The sequence below is a fragment of the Mastigoproctus giganteus genome, chromosome 10 (genome assembly GCF_048544385.1).
Source record: "Mastigoproctus giganteus isolate SK-2022 chromosome 10, ASM4854438v1, whole genome shotgun sequence".
NCBI classification, from domain to species: Eukaryota; Metazoa; Arthropoda; class Arachnida; order Uropygi; family Thelyphonidae; genus Mastigoproctus; species Mastigoproctus giganteus.
Window position 1 is genome coordinate 147,439,587 of NC_143584.1, and position 21,120 is coordinate 147,460,706.

Below are 21,120 nucleotides of genomic sequence, written 5' to 3' on the forward strand. Positions count from 1 at the left end.
ACTGGAATTCGGTGGGTTTTTATGTTATGGTATTATGGTGAAATGAGTTCCTCTTCACTGAAATCTTCAATCATATAAAAAACATAAATAAATTTTCAGAATCTTCTCTTCATTCCTATTTACTTATTACAATGGTGAAGGAAAAGGGACCAATGGAAAGTGTAAGTGCTGGCAGTGCTAGGAAACAAAACAAAATTGATTTAGAAATGAAGATGATTAATTAAGAAGTACAAAGCAGGACAAAGTTTGTCATCTATTGCACGGAATTAGGTCTCGCTGCTTCAACAGTGAATACTATTTTAAGGGACAGTGTGAGTATAAAAGAAGATGTTAAAAGATCAACATGTTTAAATGCATTTAAGATCAACAGTGATCACAAAACAGTGTTTAGGTGCTATATCGAAGATGGAAAAGCTATTAATACTATGGATGGAAAATCAGATTCAGAAGTAAGTGCCCTGAGTCCAATGGCCATTCAAGTAAAAGCAAGACGCATTTATGAAGATATTAAGGATAAGTATAGCGAACCACAAGCCAAGTTCGTGGCAAGCAATAGGTGGTTTAATAAGCTCAAGCATTTCGCTGGTTTCCAAAACATTAAAGTATGCAGTAAAGTCGCCAGTGCTGATTCTGAAGCTGCAGAGAAATTTTGTGATGTGTTGGAAAAAACCCCTTCTAAATCTCCACAGTCCTCAACTTTTACAGCGGCATGCTTATCAGCTGGAGAGTTAATTCTGGCAACGATGCTTGAAAGGTAAAACTTGCAGACGTTATGCCTGTCTCCTCTTTCTTTTTGTAATTTTGTATATTTTTGTTAATTTTTGCTGTAATTTTGTATACTTTTGTTAATTTTTCCCCATGACATAAAAAAATTGAATAAATAATTCTATTTACATGTTAGTCGAACATTTCTTTTCTGTTTCAATCAAATTCAACATGCATGGTTGTGAGTGCCATAAGCATTTAAGGAAATTCCAACTTTTGTAAAATTCGACTTACGTAGAGTTCTGTGGAACACAAACCTTACATAAGTTGGGGAGTGGCTGTAGTTAGTCAGGTCTTTTTTGTGAATTGCTCCTTTGAGGTGAACTCGCAATGTGTTAGCATAATATTCTCCATTTACAGTTTGTTTCTCAGGAACCCAGTGCTGCAGTATTATTCTGCAGGCATCAAAAAATAAAATCAACATCAATTTTTTTGATAAAACAAAAACTCAAAATTTTTTTGGAGGCGATGAATCCTGGTGTTTCCATATGCTTGACTGCTGTTTGGATTTGGGATCAAAATGTTTAATCCAGGACTTGTCAAGCGTGATTATTTTATTCAAAAACCACTTTTGACTAACTTTACACAAAATCCAATCGTGATTCTTTGTCTAATAATTAACAAAATATCCTCCATCATAAAACACACTTCACATAAACTGTTATAACAAACACAAAAATGAATACTACATGATACACTTTCACAAACTAACTAAGAAAAGGTGGGGGAAACATTCCTAGACCGCAAACTTGTCGCTTGTTTCCATAGCAATGAAGCAGTATTGCCAGTCTGCATATTTTCGGAACAGCTTTCGTATATAATGTACAGTCAATATCCCCTGCCTCTTTGGTGTTTCACAGTCTAGAAAACTTGTGCCCACCGATTGGCTAACTACGGGGTATTATGTTTTGTTAGTCATTTTCATTTTTTGACATTGTTTCCTCTTATATATTTTATAATACAGTACCATAACTGACTTACCACGAAGCATATGCCCAGACCTATGTCCAAGGACCTACTATTTTTATGGGTTTGCAACCCTGGATTACCCTGGATTACCCAAGCACTACTGTATTCCCCTTATTCCAATTGCTTTTTACTGTTCTTAGACTCTACATTATTTATTTCTCGTGCGAGATTAGGTTGACCGAAAGCAATATTTAAGATGCCATTTTCCTGCTATTTCTCACTTTTTTTCATCTCCAATGAAGTTTAGTCTTTTAATGCTACTTTGTAAGTTATGGATTTCTCCCCTATACTGGTCTATATGCCTCATTTGTTTTATTACTGACTTCCTCATCACTTGGGTTAAGTTTACTTTGACCTATTTACACCTTCCCCCCATACTCGGGGTTAGTTTAACGTGTTATAAATATGCTGGGAACTCATTTGCTAACTTTGTTGGTCACCGATACAGCCTTCTTGACGTTTTATTCCCTCAGCCCATTTCACTGGCTGCTGCCTGACACAGTAAGTTGTCCTACTTTGACTATATCCTTTTGTCTTCATATTACATTTCCTTTGCTTAAATTTACTTAGGGCTGCTTGCTATTTTATTCAATTTTACTTTTATTGGAATTAATTTTATCTTGATTTTTGCTTTTTACTTTAAATTTTAATTAAGATATGATTGGTTTCTTATTCTTTTTCATTTTGGTCTCTGTCGGGTCGGCTGTAATATATATGTCAGCTCACTTTATTCACTTGCTATGTATATATTTTATATCAGAAACAGAGGCCTTACTTCTTGCTGTATTTCCTTTGGTTTTGGCTGCTGATCCTTAATGTAGAAGTTAAAATTTTAGGATCTATAGCATTAAGTACTATTTGTAGTATTTTATTTAATCTTTTATTTTTCAGGTGCTTATTTAATTTTTTCCATTGTAACTACATCTGAGAGGTCAGTTTTCTCCACTCATAATCTAATCTACTTATCTATATATATATATATAGTGGATATGGCCAAAGGTTATAGCTATAAACGTAAGATAATTAAATTTAATGGTAATACGTAAATTTAATGGTAATATATATATATATATATATAATTAATGTGAATTTTAACTAAAAAATAAACATTCATATTAATTATATTTTAGGCATTATGTTGCCCCTGATGAATGCTTTATATATTTTTTAATTATTATCTGTTTCCAACTATAGTTCATTATTCAAATTATATGTGGGTGTGTGTATATATATATATATACATTTTTTTTTTTTTTTTTTTCATAACTTCCATTCTATACATGATGAAAGCAATCTGTGAAAAGGGTAAGTCAAAAAATTTATTACAGTTTTACATATATTTATTGTTGGGATTGTTAATTATCAACATATACAAACTGAGATACCTAACTGGATGGCCTTCCAGATCATGGTTTATCATTGACGGAACCTATTTATTTAAACTTTTTCATCCAGTTAGTTATGGAATTCCTGTATGGTGTATCTTTGTTGTAATGGGTTCTACTGTTGTTTCACAGTTGTTTGTACCATGATTACAGACTTTAACTTGGCCAACAACAGCACACAATTTACTTTCTCTTATATTAAAGCCATTTGGTCGAACCTAATTCTGCAAAAAACATAATAATAATAAAATTTTTGCTAAACTACAAAAAAATAAATGAATACTCTTGGTATATACTAAACTTCACTAAATTACATTTCTAATGTTTTTTACAGATTGATTTTACCATACAGAACGGAAGTTATGAAATTTAAGACCACACAAGGACTTTATAATGACCCTGTACTGGTGTTCAAAGAAAGTGCGCCACCTAGGAATTTCACATTTCTGACTCTTTTTCCCGATGGTATGTTACATTAATGACTAGCATCACAAATAGAAATATAAACAAAAGATATTTATTAATAGTTAAGGCAACGCTAAGTAATATTTGACAGGTGCTCTCAAAATATTCCAAAATAAGCATTTGCAACCTTTATACAACAGTTTTGGTAAACACAACAATTATGGCTGAAATGTTATCAGAAGCCCTCAATTTGCTTCAGTTTATCATTTTAAATGGAAAACAAAATGAAAAGTTCACCAGGTGCAAACTAATATTTAGTTGAACTGCCTCTGGACCCTGATGACAACAGCACACTGTCGAGGCATTGAAAAATCAATTTCTGAAGATAATCAACTGATAGTTTGTGGTTCAAAACACGAATTTTGGCTTCCTGAAGTTCACAAAGGATCTTTTGTTTCTTTCTGGCAACTGCAGATTCCACACGATGGCAAAAGTTCTCTATAGGATTCAGGTCCGGGCTGTTTCCTGGCCAGCTAACAGTTGTTCCAACCATTTTTTCACTTGTAACAAAGGTAAACACATTACTGTAGAACCTCTAATGCAGAAATGAAGCTAAAGTAACTACAGAAGTGCCTACTTACACTTTTGGCCTAATGACGAGGAGCAGAGTCGTCCAGAAAGATGCAGTTACTTGGCAGGTTGAAATGGTGTCTAATGGTTAGCAGCAATTTATCTTCCAATATAGCCAGGTATCCATTGGCATTTATGGAACCTTTTATAAACTGTAGGTGACCTACTCCACGATACAAAATGCACCCCATACCATTTGGCTTGTAGGGAATTTCACTGTGGACTTCATACAGTCTGGATGGTATTCTTCACCATGTCTATGGTGAATCGTTTGTCTCCCATCAGAGCCATGCAGATTGAATTTCTTCTTATCTGAGAAAATAACTTGACTTCCACTGCTTGGGGGTCCATTTGAAATGCTCCTTACACTAAATTAATCAGGCTTTTTTCATTTTTTGTGTGAGGAGGGGCTTCTTCTTAGGATGATGGGCTACAAGTCCATTTTTGAAGAGACGTCTTCTGACTGTTACTGCACTTGCTACCACTCCTGTATGGTCTTCCCATTTTCTTTTCAGCCCAGACGAAGAAGCGTTACAGTTTTTAAGGCATAAGCGCAGTCCTGTTTTGGTGTAGAGACTTGATTGCATCCGGTTCCTTTTTTTCTATCAGCAGAACCAGTATTCTTGAGTTTGGAAAGAAATCTACTCGCTATCGACTGATTACAAGACACTCTATAAGCAATATGATGGGAAGAACATTCTTCCTCACGTAAAGCAACAATAGCACCCTTACTTTGTGGCGTCAACTGCACGTAACTCACCATCCTGACACAAGCAAGGAATGACTGCAACTCTTGCAGAATGTGCTTATATAGCTGATGCAATATTATCTCATCACTTATGCATGTCAATCTTATCTGATGCAATTTCTTTGAACACCAGTGTATAATATAAACTTTATATTAGAAGACTGAAATTATGAGAAAGTAAGAAAAATAAAGAGAAAAGAGAGAGCAAAGGAAAGGAAAACAGAATATTCATGGACTATCAGCAGGTTACTGATAGACAGACCAACCTAAGATGATAAATAATTTTAAGGGCAGAGGAATGAAGATAATAAGGAGGGAGTAGGGATAAGAAGAAATTAGCAGACAAAATTTGTGAAACATAAACATAATAGGGAATAAGAATAAGAGAAATAGAAATAAGAGGGCCAGAGAAATGAAAAAAAAAAAAAAATAAATAAAATAATAATAATAAAATAATAATAATAATAAAATAAATAATAATAATAAAATAAATAATAATAATAAAATAAATAATAATAATAAAATAAATAATAATAATAAATAAGAGAGAAAGAGAGAGGATTGGTTCAAAAATGGGGGATGAGAAGGAATGAAAGAGGGAATAATAAGAGGAAATTAGTAAGATAGTGAAAGAATAACAAGGAATAATGAAAAGTGAAAAATAGTGAAAGAATAACAAGGAATAATGAAAAGTGAAAAATAGTGAAAGAATAACAAGGAATAATGAAAAGTGAAAAATAGTGAAATAACAAGAGAGAGATAGACAAGTAAAGAAAGGGAAAAGATTAGTTAGGAACTCATTAAGTGGAGAAACAGTAAAAATGTAGAAAAGAGGGAGTGAAAACCAGAAAGAGATTAGTAAGAAAACAATAGTGAAAGGATGTATAGTGAAGAGTGGATATCAGGAGGGAGTAAGAAAAATAGGATGATAAAGAGAAACAGCAAGAAGAAGAAAAGAGAAGACATGGAGTGAGAATGGTGCATATAATAAAGCAACAACAACACAAAAAAGTATATAAATATATATGTAATACTAAATGATATTGCATCTAAAGAAAAGTGGATATTTTTTATTTTTACACAGCACGCAATCTCAGTGTCTTTTTCAAGAACCAATTGCTGAAACTGTATGTAAAATATAACAATATCAAACTTGTCCCTGTTTCTGATATAAAATATATGCCAAAAAGGTATTAGTTAAAAACTCAATTACAATTTTGAATTTTCATAAAAAAAAAAAAAAATTAAACCAAAAGTGAAAAAGTTAACAGTAAGTAGCAAAATAAGGAGGGAAAATAATGTGCTGACATATATATTGTATAATTTATAATTTATGAAATATATGACAATGTATTCTTTTTTCTACTTTTGGTTTAAATTTTTCATTTTTTTAAAAAATGAAAATTCAAAATCATCAATCATGACAGCTTTAACATTAACATCCTGTATACAAATCTATGAAATTCATTGTAGCTATTTATGGAGTTAACAATTAATTACCGTTCTTATAAGGGGCTTTTTTTCTTTGTCGCTCATTCGATGCTCTAAGAAATTAAGAAGCATAGAATAAAGACCCTGGCAGGAGGTAAGCATATCCTGATCAAGGAGGCACTGAAGATACTCATTAAGGAGATGACGACGCTTTTCCAGTAAATGGCGATTTAAATTATTGAATGCTTTTTTTGCAGGAAATGGAAGGTAGGATAGATGAGGAAACTAGAAATAGCAACGAGAGAGATAAAATTAATGATCAGTTCTAGAAGAGAAACAATAAATATCAAGCTTGGAAGGCAATATAATATTTACTGCAGTTCTATAAGAAATATTTCTTCACACAAACATTTCAACATAAAAAAACAATTTAATTCTAAACAACTTTATAAAATTTAATTTACAATGTAAGTTCATTACCTTTCATAGGGAGGAACTGTTTTTCTCTTCATAAGACAATAGTTTAACCTTGACAATTTGTACAATATTCACATATAGTATAGGCTTGAAAGTATTGATGAAGTTGAAGCATTTGTTACGTCATCAAATGCTGACATAATAGGAATAACAGAAACTTGATATCAGCCGGATATAAGAGATGTAGAATATGAATACAGTGTGTACTGTTTTATTTATTTATTTATTTTTTTGTAGTTGTTGGCGCATCGGCTTCTGTGGCCATAATGCACCTCCCAAGATTTTTGCAGTACTTTGATCCAAGCCCGAGGTGGGATTCAAACCCGCGACCTTTGGGTTGCCAGGCGGGCACTTTACCCACCCGGCTAGCCCGGTCGGCATGTGTGTACTGTGATGGTATCCAAGTACATATGGATTACAAATACTTCTCTTATAATTATCATCTCACACTTCGCTGTCAGCCTTTTAGACCAGCTGAGAATGATCTGAAGTCTTGTTACAGCTTCTGTTTTTAGTCTTTTGACAGTTTTCATTTTGGCTACTTCATACATATCAAACCAAGTTGAGAGACAAACTCTGATATAAAGAACCGGAATAATAAACACTTCTTTGGGTGAAAATAAAAAACAAAACAAAACTATTTACTGTTAAGAAGCTTACATTAACTGAGAAGCTTACATCAACATAATATTTAGAACTTAAATATACAGAAAGAAACTGTAATGCAGTACAAATTTTTTTGTCTTTAAATATTAGAACTGAAAATTTTAGCTCCAGACACAGCACAGCCAGGAATTCAGTAGGACTGTGCAGGTACTTAGGTGTGGACAATATGTAAGTTACTTGATTTTTTTAAATCATTGATTTTGCCATTGATGAAAACTTGTAAGATCAGATCACAATGTATAGTCCCCCACTCTCAAATTAATGCAGATAATTTATTTATTTATATCAGAATTATAAATTTATTGTTAATGTGAGCTCCTCACTGCAGTTAACAATAAATAATTTTTTTTTGATTTTCATGCAGAAGTGTTTATTATTCTAGTTCTATCAACATCTTAAAGGATATGTTCATGATGATGATGGACATGTCCTTTATGATGGACATCTTAAAGGACATGTCCATCATCATCATCAGCCATTTTCAATCGACTGCAGGATGAAAGCCTCTCCAGCAACTTTCCAGTTCCTTCTGGGCATGCAAGTGCCCTTTAACTTGCTAGTAGCCATGTGGAAGTTACTATGACCTCCACTACTTTTTTGCTTTCTCACCTTAACTTCACAGCAAAACCATTCTGTTCATTATGGAGTAACTCAGAGCACTTTTCCCAGAGAAATTTTTGTCAATTTATTAAAAATTCCAAAAAGTTCCTAATGAACTGAGTGTTAACAATGGCAATATATTGTATATAATTTCATGCAACTGCCAGCAGATTAACAGTTATATCAGAATTATATATAAATAAGCTTTGTCTATCTAATTAATTAATTTTATAATATCAATATTGAATTTAAAAAGAAATAAAAAGCTAGCTAACACTATTGGCAGGGCCAAAATGACATGATACAAATTGATTATTGTACATGTCTATGGCTCTGTGTAGAGAATGAGAATGAACATTTAAAGTATAATAATTTGTATCACATATCACTGTCAATAGACAGTGACATAGGTTATAGGTACATGTATGCATCCAATTCAGTTACTACCTCTCTACTAAACAAATTTAAATGGTAATATTCCTTTTCAAAATATATTACACAATAATCTAGGTTAACTTAAATGCAATAGGATTTTTCTGTACTAGTAACCAGTTAGCAGACTGATTTTTTCTTGAATTTTTTAATACAAAAATCAGGGGAATAAACTTCTCTTGAAAGGTACTGAGAGTTACCATTGGGGAGACAGTGGTTTTAGACAGCAAAAGAGGTTAAAAAAATGGGGCTGGAAAACTCTAATACTCCACACAATTTCTAATTATTGCAAGGTCCCTCAAATTAGCATGTCATTCTGTACCATTTTTTTCAAATGATTTCTGGGTAGCCAAAATCTGATAGACAATAGATTTAGGCTAGTTCTAAATTTTTCTTACTTAAAAATAGGTCTCAGGTAATATTAAGATTATTAATTAACAATAAGAATGAATTTGGGAAACTGATTTTTCAGCCAATTAAATATGAAAAGTAGCTTTAAAAATTTCTGGATAGCAGCCTTCAAGACTGATCTTCCAGAAAACTTACAAATGGATGGCAGAGTCAACAGTACCTGAGCAGAGCTTTGCCAAGGTGCACAGGTTCAAGTATTTTGTTTTGAAACCCTAGTGATGAAATTCACAAATTGTAGAATTCTAAGTGGCTAATATCTGGGTTGAGATGTGTACACTGCATGTAAAAACTGTCCAGAAAAATTAGGTAACTACCTATAAATTAAGAATTTCAGAAATAATTTAAGACTGGTAATACATTGACTAGCATATGGTCTTGTACTTAGTCAAGAGTTCTCCCACAACAAAGATGACACTTGTTTATTCATGGCCTATCTTTGATAGGCAGAAAGTCATAGATGAAATTTCATTTAGATAAAGTAAATTAATTTATATAGTCAGACCTCTACATAATGAAATCGACCACTTGCTAGAAAAAATTCATTAAACAGAAATGTCATTTAAAAGAAATATGATCTTTCAACAATGAAAAATATTGTAATTCAACATTCAGAAATATAGTAAAAGAAGGAAAATAAATCAGAAATAAGTGGGCTTGAATAAATTTTTGAACATTTAAAAAAATTGATTTATTAATACATACATATTAAGAAATTACTACTTGCATGATGAGCACAATATATTAGTACATTTTTAAGAATTATGTTGTAAAATATTTGGTTATTTTTTGTTGCACACCGGATTTTACGGTGCATCGTTCATAAAAATGTTTGCTTGTATAAACATTCAAATATATTTTCTGCAACATTTTCTTCACACTGAAGGCCCTGACACAAAGTTTCAACTGCTGTGAACATTTCATGTTTGGAAAGTTTAATATTGCCTTCATTGCCCTCATTTTCATCCAACTCATCATTGCTATTGTCACTAGTTCTTTGAATACTCTCCAAAATCTTGGAGTCACTTGGATATTCAACTGCTATGACATCATTATCAACTCCTAAAAATTAATCAAGAACAATTTCTCCACTGATCAAACCTCTTGTTTGGAGTTCTTCTCAAGATTGCCCAATGTCTTGTGGTAGTTCAAAGCTCTCATCGCTGCTAATCGGTGTTTTAGCACCACCACCTGCTATTGCAAAACAATTCTTAATTCGTTGTTTCCATCACATTTTGACGACACTTTCACCAACTCTGATGTGCACATCCACAAATCTATGACAGAATCTATAAGTGGGTTAGGTTGGTTTCTATTCTCAGTATAATTTTTTTTCAATATGAACCTTTGGTCATACATTTTCAAATTCTTGATAATGCCTTGGTCCATTGGCTGCAGTTTAGATGAGGTATTCGGAGGGAAGAAAACAAGCTTTACACTTGTAATTTCAAAATTACCAAGTGAAGGTGGGCAGGGCAGCTGTCAACAATCAACACGATTTTTCTGTTTTCTTTTGTCATCTTTCTAATGAAATTTCAAATCCACTTTTCAAAAATTTCACTTGTCATCCAAGCTTTTTTGTTGTAGTTGTAGTCCAACTGTACCGACTACTCCTTTGAAACATTGAGGTTCTTTATTTTTGCCTATTACTAAAAGCTTCAGTTTTTCATTACCAGCTATATTTGCACCAACCAAGACTGTAATTCTCTCCTTACTGTTTTTACCAACCTAAACATTTATCACCTTTAAAAGTCGGTGTCTTGTTCAGCAAACATTTAAAATATAGACCTGTTTCATCAAAGTTAAATATGTTTTTGTACTTGTAGTCCTCCATAATTTTTTTCAAAACTGTTTCTTTCCAATGGGTACAGTCTTCTTCCATTGCAACCTCATTTTCACTAGAAATAACTTTCTCGAGTAAGTCATGGCACTTTTTAAATTTGTCCAGCCAGCCAGAACTGACTTGGAATGTTTTATGCCCCAGAAAAGATGCATACTCCATAGCCTTTTCTTTTATTAATGGCCCTGATATTGACATGTTCCGGTCTCAAATCAACTTCACCCATTTAAAAACATCTTCATCTGCATCTTCATAGAGGCATAATTTCACATGCTTCTGACTGGGTCCCATTTCCTCAAACAATTTGAGAATTGGAACACTTTATGTCAGAATGGTTGACTGGTAGGGATACCAAATTTTAAAGTGATTTGTTTCTTTTTCTTTTTTTTTTTTTTTGATATCCCGATCTACACTATTAAGCACTTCCACCTTTTCCACTAATCAAGGATTTCCTCTTAGACATTGGAAGGTTACTTGCACAACAGCTAAAACAAAATTGATTTAGGGACCACTTATACATACCATGTAAACAGAGACAGATGAAATTTGGTGAAAGCGTGGATGACTCATTTCTGCGAAACAAAAGATGAATTTACGGAATAAAGGGAAATCACTCTCCTAATTCTCTAATAGGGGCCTTACAGCAGAAAATTGGCTGACCAGAGCAAATGTGTGCATTGGGAATATGCCTTAATCTTTGCCAATGACTGTGGTAACACATAGATAACAGTTAACCAGCACAACTTCTTGGTACAGTAGAAGCAGTTGCATAGGTTTTACTAAATTGTGGAATGTTTTAATTCTTAATTTGTGCTTTTAAGAATTAACCCCTTTAGCTCTTAAAAGCTAAAGTAATTAATTCTTAATCCTTTTAGCTCTTAATTCGTGCTTTCTACAGCATCAGCTCTATTGGCTAAAATCCAGAGGTGCAAACAAAGCATACCCAGGTCTCTTGAAATTAGTTTGTTATATAGAAATATCTTTTTTATGTGGAAACTATTTTCAATGTAATGACCAAGGGAAAATAAAAAAAAATTGCTAAATAGAAAAATTCGCTATATGGAAGTTGGTCAAAGAAAGGTCCGAATGTATATGAAATAAAGGAAAACAATCTGTAGAACCAATAATGATAATTATAAGATATGGAACCACAGCACTGTGTTCTGTGCTAATGGATTTATTCAGAATTTATACAAAATTAACAATTAAATAGACAGCTATACATTATCAGTCATTTCCTCAGTCGTATTAGGGATAAGAAGCTAAGTTAACATGCCATAAAGTCAAAAATAAGCCATATGGATCATTACTTATTACTTCATACTGGTAATGTTCTCCATAGAACACAAAGGAACCTAAGAATAGTTTGGCCACATTACCTGCAGTTCAGTAAGACTGAACCAGCCATATTATACCAATATGCAAAGAGAACGTAGTTTGGTTTGAATAAAGTCTAACATATTAGACTTACAATATGTTACAATAAAGTCTAACATATTATGGCTGGTGAAGAGCATTTTCAATATGATTATACATTCTGTGAGATGCCTCAAGCAAATTAATATTAATGAAATATTTAAATTTTCTTATTATTTAAATTTAAATATAATATATTATTTCAACAGTAGCTTGGGATAAAAATATTTTTGGGGAGAAACTGTAGATGATTGTTTTAAAAAATATCTCTATTTTCAAGAAAGCAATAAATAATTAGAAGTTTCATAAGAATTTTTAAAATGTGATAAGGCATGTGTTTTCCAAGAAAAAAAAAAAGTTGATAGCCATATATCCTTATCTGTTGTTGTTGTTATTTTGGTTTTTAGGAGCATTAGCAACTAAGGCCATATTGCTCCAGGGATATGCGGTGGTCATTCCCTGACCTTTCCGCATCCTCCGTATTTGGCAGTCACGGGCTGGAACCCCGGTCTAATCAAGAAGTGTGTGCTACGCACTGCTGCTCCTGCCTACGGAGGCTCCTTCCATATATCCTTAATGTATTTTTGTTTATTAACTTGATAGTATCAATGTTGATGTGTTAATAAAGGCAATTGAAGCTGTGCCACAAAGCATGATGGTGATATTATTAATATTATTATAATATATGACTACCTTGCAGTACAATTTATTTGATGGAAAAGTTATGTAAACACCAAAGGTAAAATACACAGCAACCCTATTTTAATAAATATATGCTGATTAACATTAAATGATTACAAAATCTGAAGAAATACTAACCTTTTGTATAACTGCAAGATGGAAGTCAAGAAATTCACTATACCTACGGACAACATACCACCTTTCTGACTGACCTTGAGCTTTACGATGAAAAACATCAATGGCATAAACAGCAAAAGACTTTCCACCATGATGTGTAACACCTGAATTAAAAAAAATTATTAAATGAATGTTATTCAGCTTAAGTGAACATTATACATGAAGTTTTAAAAATTAAAGCCATGACTAATGACCAAAATTTTAGTTTTACTGTGGTATAATATTTGGAGCATGCTCTTCATAAGTTAAAGGAACAAAAAACAAGTAAATGATTTTAAAAGGATAAGAAACATTTCTTCCAAATAGGTCTCTGGGGTTGGGAAAGTTCTGACTAATAATAACTGCAATGAGACATGCCAACCAATGTGTGGAGGATAACGCCCATGCTTCTATGGTAACACGTGCTGTGAGCTATGATCCTGCTGATGTTATTTAAGGATATGCTGTGACAGCTAAGTTTAACTGTTGATAAAGGAAGCAGTCACCTTTGAAAGCTACGGTTGTTTTTATTGTTTTTAATTTCGCATATTTTAATTCCACATATTTTTTATCTATCATTTTATTGCTTTTAACTTTACAATCAGTGTATTTTATTTTTACGACAAATTTTATCCTGTCTTACTTTATTATTATTTTAATAAAGTCATAGACCATTGGTCTATTTCATTGCAGTTATTATGAGTGGGATAAGAAAAATTGATTTCTCTCTGCACACTTACCCATTACTAAAATATAAACACCCCTACGGCTCTAATACGCAGTGTGCCGATGCTAGAAAAGACTGACATAATCAACACAGACAGTATTTAATAGTAGGCTTAGTTACAATGTGGTGTGAAGTGCAGTTGGTTGTTTTGCATAACACTTACAATGTACTGTGAAAGATCAAGTCATGTGTACAAAAGGATGGATCCTTTTATATACATAGCACTGTTCCTGCTTGGCTGTTGCAGAGGGCTACAGAGAATGGCTAACTGGTGGGAAAACATGTAGCAATCATTTTGAGTACAAGGGTACACACGAACAGGCGAAGGTTTTACGGCTCCAGCTAACAGAGAAGTTTTCTTAAATTTTTGCTTTTTTATTGACTAAAATTGGCATATTAATTTATTTTCAAAGAGTTGCTTTACATTCCTAGTAAAAATACTTTAGTTTAATTTGAACTTAGAGATTTTGTAAGGTAAGGGTATCTAATCCACGTGTAGGACTGTAGGACAAGTATTGCAGCTCCTGCGAACACCAAGTTTTTAATTATATTTAGCCGGTTTACTGACATAATTGTTAGATTAAATTATTTTCTATAAGTAGCTTATAGACCTAGTCAAGCTCTGTGGTTTATTTTGAATTTAGACAGCGCAATTTTTAAAGTAATTAACACCTCGTTTCCATAGATTTACCATTCGTAACTTGCCGCCATTGTTATATGATACAATGTAAACCTGAACTAGACAGCATAAGGTTAAACGGAAAACTAGATAGCGAGTATAGTAGTATCAATTAATCAGTAAATTTACAAATCTTATTAAATTTCATTGCTAATTAAATTGTACTTTTTTAACTAAATACTCACAATGACCTAGTTTTTACAAACGGAACATTATAAATTAATACATATAACTTGACAGGAGATAAGAAAGTCATATAACGTAACTCGGAGATAATATTCGATACTGAAATACATACAAATAGTGTTATAACTGCATTGGGATATAAGTTTAGGGTTATATTTTGTATTGGAATTTTATTTGAAATTGAATAGAAACCATGACTCAGACCAGAGCAGCAAAGCAAAGGGTTCAAACTAATGGTAGTGCTGTGGCACAGGGGAGAACTAAGGGGGGGGTCGGTTCTCTTCTGAATCACAGCCTTTTGAAATGCACTGCTTGTTTGATGTTTGTGGAGCAATCAGGAACGGGACATGATATTGTCAAGGGGAATGTCTTTGTGTGTGCGCAATGTAAAAAGTGTGAGGAAATCAGGCGCCAACTCAGTGTCATGTTCCTATATGAGAGCTTGAAGGACAGGATGGATGCACTCAAAGGATTTAAATTGAGAGGCCCATCAAACTCTCAGCAGCCCACATCAATGATAGAGCTTGAACTTGAACATCACGCAACACAGCGGCAACCCCCAAAGCAGAATGCGCTGGTCCCAAAGGAACTAGTTGTTGTCGGTAACTCTATGATAGATATAAACTGGTCTGTAATAAAGTCACAAAGGAGGTCAGGGAGGCAAAGGTAGATTACGAGAAATATTTGGCAAAAGATGCATAGAAAAACAGCAAAGAGTTCTTTACTTATGTAAACTCTAGAAGGAAGGGGATAAATCAGATTGGTCCACTTGATATTGATGTTTCAACTGTTGACGTTCCTGCTCTGGTAGCTAACAAAATGAATGAATATTTTGCATCTACATTCACACGAGGAGTTATTCAGGGTGGGGAATGCCAGAGGTGTATTAAACTCTGGCAGTAGGCAAGATAATCTTGTAATAACTGAGAGTAAAGTGGAGGAAAAATTGTTGAAGATAAACATAAGAAAGGCACCTTGGGTGGATGGAGTCTATCCAGTTATATTAAAGAGGCAGCAAAGGAAGTAAGCAAACCCTTAGCCATAATTATGAGAGCTTCCTTGGACCCAGGGGTACCCATGTACTGGAGATGTGCAAATGTGACCCCAATCCACAAAGGAGGATCAAGGGGAGACAGGTAATTACAGACCTGTTATTTTACTTCTGTTCCAGGGAAATTAATTGAGGCACTGGTTAAGGAAGCGATGCCGGATCATCTAGACTAGACTGCAGCAATAATTCAGACACAGCATGAGTTTGTTAAGGGGAAGTCTTGTCTGACTAATTTGATTGGATACTAGGATGTAGTCATAAAGGAAATGGATGCAAAGAATAATTTTGATATCATATATTTGGATCTTAGAAAGGTTTCTGATATGGTTGCACATGGAAGACTGCTGCACAAATTGGAGCAGTGTGACACTGGAGGCAAATTGCTGCTATGGATAAAGGGATGATTGAGTGGGAGAAGACAGAGAGTGGTAACCAATGTTATTAGTGGAGTTCCCCAGGGTTCAGTGTTGGGTCCATTGTTATTTACTGTATTCATCAATGATACTGATAATGGTATATTGGGTTTAATGTCCAAGTTTGCAGACGATGCAAAGGTTGGCAGGGTTATCAATGACACTAATGACAGTAAGCTGCTGCAACAGGATCTAGAAATGTTAAGCAGATGGGCTGAGAGGTGGCAACTGAAGTTTAATATTGGCAAATGTAAAGTACTGCATATGGGAAGCAGTAACCCCAGAGTGACGTATTGACTGTGTGGTATTACACTGACAGTGGTAGAGAGTGAAAAGGACTTGGGGGTAATTGTGCAGGCAGATATGCAGTTTTCTGAGCATTGCAGATGGTCTGCAAGAGTAGCTGTTGTTGTTATTTGGTTTTTAGGAGTATTAGCAACTAAGGCCATATTGCTCCGGGTATATGCGGTGGTCATTCCCTGACCTTTCCACATCCTCCGTATTTGGTGGTCACGGGATCGAACCCCGGTCTAATCAAGAAGTGTGTGCTACGCACTGCTGCTCCTGCTCACCTGGCTACTGAGGCGTCTGCAAGAGTAGCTCATGGTGTCTTGTCAATGATATACAGGATTTTTTTTTTAGCAGGGATAAGGAGGTAATTATCCCCTTGTATAAGGCAATGGTCAGGTTACACCTTGAGTACTGTATACAGGTCTAGAGGCCTCATTTTAAGGAGGATTTAGAGCTGTTGGAACGAGTACAGAGAAGAGCAACAAGACTGGTGAATGGAACTAAGGGTTGCTCTTATGAAGAAAGGGTTAAGTTTTGCAAATTGCAGTGTCTGGAGACTATGCACCTGCAAGGTGATCTAATTGAGGTGTATAAAGGCTTGAATGGTTTGAGCATGCTCAATGCTGATGGGATTCTTTCTCTTGCTCAGAATAATCGCCCAAGAGGGCATAAATTCTAATTGAGGAAAGACAGTTGTAGGATAGATGTGCAGAAGTTTGCCTTTAGCCAGAGGGTGGTTGATTGCTGGAGCAAACTTTCATATGTCGTTGTAGAAGTTGATAGCTTAAACAGATTCAAGGCAGAACTAAACAAATATTTGGAGCGAGTGGATGGGTGAAATGAGAAGGGCCTGTGTTTTTTTTTTTTTGGGGGGCTGATGTTATATAAGCTTGCTTTCTTGTATCATGTGCCCTGCTAATGCTAATTGGTGTGGAGGAAAATGAAGATTATTTCACACTGTGAGAGAGGGGTGGGCAGTGCATATCTGGACAACAAGAGGGTGGCAGTGGAGGAAACTTATGTAATATAATACAATGTAGTACAGCTTGTGTCCATTTCTAACATAACAGCAAGTTGGATTCCCTCCAGCTGATTAGGGTATAAGGGCAGATTGTTACAACAATATCCTCCCCTCAATTCAATATAACAGGATTGGTTGGGTTTTATTGGCGCATTAGCAATATAACAGGAAACAGTACAAGCAAGCTAACAACTGGAAAAAGGTTTCCTGGCTGGTGAATCATAAGGATGATAGAGATTTCAGTCATATAATACACCATATCATTGCATTAGAATGCAGATGGAAAGAAGCCTTTAAGATCTGGTTTTTGGTTTTTTTTTTTTTTTTTTAGGAGTATTAGCAACTAAGGCCATATTGCTCCGGAGATATGCGGTGGTCATTCCCTGACCTTTCCGCATCCTCCGTACTTGGTGGTCACGGGCTTGAACCCTGGTCTAATCAAGAAGCGTGTCCTACGCACTGCTGCTCCTGCCCACCTGGCTTAGGAGGTGCCGCCTCTAAGAATTCACCCAGGTTTTTTTTTTATATAAATAAATCAATTAAATTAATAAATATGTTTGCTACTGATACAGATAAATGAAAAATAGACTGTATAGGAGATCAATTGAGAGACCATGAAAATTTGACTTGATATTGTATGTTGTAAACTTCTTAGGTCACTTTGTGTGTGCGCACTGTAAAGGGGATATTGCCACATTTTATTTTTATTTTTTGTATTTATATTTAGTGGGCAATAAAATTAATTTATATATAATGACATCTGGGGAGGACTAGTACAACTACTGTAACAGTTAGAATCATATTCCATTAATTTGCAATGGCAAATCAACACATATAATTGGGTTTCAAGAATTTTGATTCATACTGCACAAAACAATTTATGACATTTTATAAAAAAACCTTGAGAAAATTGACTACAACAGACATAAAACTTTCACACATATATATCCAATAATGTAAAATATAAAATACTGGAAAAAGTGAGCCAAACAAGACTAGATAAAATTGTTAAAATAAGATATCTTTATGTATGTTTTTGAGGTAATATGCTTCTTCATCATCTACAAAAAATCAATATGATAGACACTAGTTTAACAGCAAGGGTGAGCATAATCATGTGAGAAGTGTAACTGATACAATCAGTGTACAATAAGAAACAACAAAAAGGGGGGGAATGAAAGAGATGGGAATAAATGACGAAGAATAGGGAAAGAAGAAAGTGGGGAGGAGGAGGAGAGAGAAAACAAGAATCACTATGGTAAAAGAAAAATCACTATTGTAAAAGCATATAAATTAATTATTTGAACTATCAATGCTATTGCTAATTTGAAAAATTCTGAAGGAAACTGTGAAGCTAAAATTGAGAGCATGTTGAAGTTGAAAGAATTTGAAGGAATCAAAATCAAAAGTAAAAAAAATTACATTGCGACAAGTTATTAATGCAACAGGGCGATTTTAAATTAAATAAAGAAAATAACGATATCATTGAAAGAAATTTTAAACATATGATACCCGAAATCGTGAAATTAGCATTAGTAGAGGCATATGATGCAAGAAAGCAAGCTTATGCAGCATCAGCCAGAGGGAAAAAAAAAAAAAAAAAAAAAAAAAACTTCCACTTCATCCCTCCATTTGTTCGAAATACCTGTCCAGCTGAGCCTTAAATTTATTTAGGCTATCAACTTCCACAACAAGGGATGGAAGTCTGTTCCACAAACCAACTACCCGCTGGCTAAAGGCATATTTCTGGACATCTGTCTTTCCTCAATTTGAATTTATGCCCTCTCAGGTGATTATTCTGAGCAAGAGGAAGATCCCATCAGCATTGAGCATGCTCAAACCATTCAAAGCTTTATACACCTCTATCAGATCACCTCGCCGGTGCCTAGTCTCCAGACACTGTAATTTGCAAAACTTAAGCCTTTCTTCGTAAGAGCAACCCTTTGTTCCATTCACTTACCTTGTTGCCCTTCTCTGTACTCGTTCCAGCAGCTTTACATCCTTCTTGAAATGAGGCCTCCAGACCTGTATACAGTACTCAAGGTGCGGCCTGACCATTGCCTTATACAAGGGAATAATCACCTCCTTATCCCTGCTAGAAAAATTAATTTATATCATTGATAAATCACACCATGAGCTACTCTTGCAGCCGGTATGCACTGCTCAGAGCACTTCATATGTTGTTGTTGTTATTTGGTTTTTAGGAGCATTAGTAACTAAGGTCATATTGCTCCGGGAATATGCGGTGGTCATTTCTTGACCTTTTCGCATCCTCCGTATTTGGTGGTCACGAGCTTGAACCCCGGTCTAATCAAGAAGCGTGTGCTACGCACTGCTGCTCCTGCCCACCTGGCTACGGAGGCGCCAGAACTTCATATCTGCCTGCATAATTACCCCCAGGTCCTTTTCATTCTCTAGCACTGTCAGTGTAGTACCACAGAGTTGATACGTTGCTCTGGGGTTGCTGTTTCCCATATGTAGTACTTTACATTTGTCAATGTTAAACTTCATTGCCACTTCTCAGCCCATCTGTTCAACCTTTCCAGATCCTGTTGCAGCAGCATAGCGTCAGTAGTGTCCTTAACAACCCTGCCAACTTTTGTAGCTTCTGCAAACTTATACATTAAGCTTGATATACCATCATCAATATTATTTATAAATACAGAAAACAATAATGGACCCAACACTGAATCCTGAGAGACTCCACCAATAACATTAGTCCACGATGGGCAGTGTCCATTGATTACCACTCTCTGTCTTCTGGCCGCAACTACCCCTTTATCCATAGCAGCAATTTGCCTCCAATGCCACACTGGTCCAATTTGCGCAGCAGTCTTCCATGAGCAACAGTATCAAAAGCCTTTCTAAGATCCAAGTATATAATATCAAAGTTATTCCCTGCATCAAGTTGTTTTGTGACTGCATCATAGTATCCAATCAAATTGGTCAGGCAAGACTTCCCCTTAACAAAACCATGCTGTGTCTGAGCTATAACTGAAGTCTTGTCTAGATGATCCTGTAGTGCTTCTTTAACCAGTGCCTCCATTAATTTTCCTGTAACAGAAGTTAAACTCACAGGTCTATAATTACTTGTGTCAGCCTTTGATCCTCTTTTGTGAATTGGGGTCACATTTGCACATCTCCAGTCTATGGGTACCTCCCCTGAGTCCAAGGAAGCTCTCATAATTATGGCTAAGGGTTTGCTTACTTCCTTTGCTGCCTCCTTTAATATAACTGGATAGATCCAATCCACCCCAGGTGCCTTTCTTGCGTTTATCTTCAACAATTTCTCCTCCACTTTACTCTCAGTTATTACAAGATTATCTAGCTTACTGCCAGAGTTGAATACACCTCTGGCATTCCCCTCGCTGAATAACTTCTCACGTGTGAATGTCGATGCAAAATATTCATTTAGTTTGTTAGCTACCTGAGCAGTATCATCAACAGTTGAACCATCAATATCAAGTGGAACAATCTGATTCCTTCTAGAGTTTACATAAGTAAAGAACTCTTTGCTGTTTTTCTTTGCATCCTTTGCCAAAGATTTTTCGTAATCTGCCTTTGCCTGCCTAACCTCCTTTGTAATTGGTTACAGATCAACTTATATCTATCATAGGCTTCTGTGTCATGTGTTAATTTATATGTATCCCAAGCATTTTTCTTCTCTGCCATATGTTTCATTAGTTCATCTGACATCCATTTAGGCCTAAACCTTGAACAATATTTCTTAGTTGGTATGTAAA

The 21,120-nt window shown here is 34.8% G+C and overlaps 1 protein-coding gene across 1 annotated transcript in view; it reads right to left on the reverse strand.

Moving 5' to 3' along the window:
* Nucleotides 1–21,120, reverse strand: part of LOC150079350 (sorting nexin-13-like) — a 392,325-nt gene that overhangs the window by 79,156 nt on the left and 292,049 nt on the right. The window contains exons 19-20 of the mRNA XM_090382305.1: nucleotides 12,992–13,134; nucleotides 6,403–6,618 (exon numbers count right to left, since the gene is read on the reverse strand). Of these exons, the coding sequence (XP_090238431.1) occupies nucleotides 6,403–6,618; nucleotides 12,992–13,134 (359 nt within the window). The remainder of the gene's footprint in view (nucleotides 1–6,402; nucleotides 6,619–12,991; nucleotides 13,135–21,120) is intronic.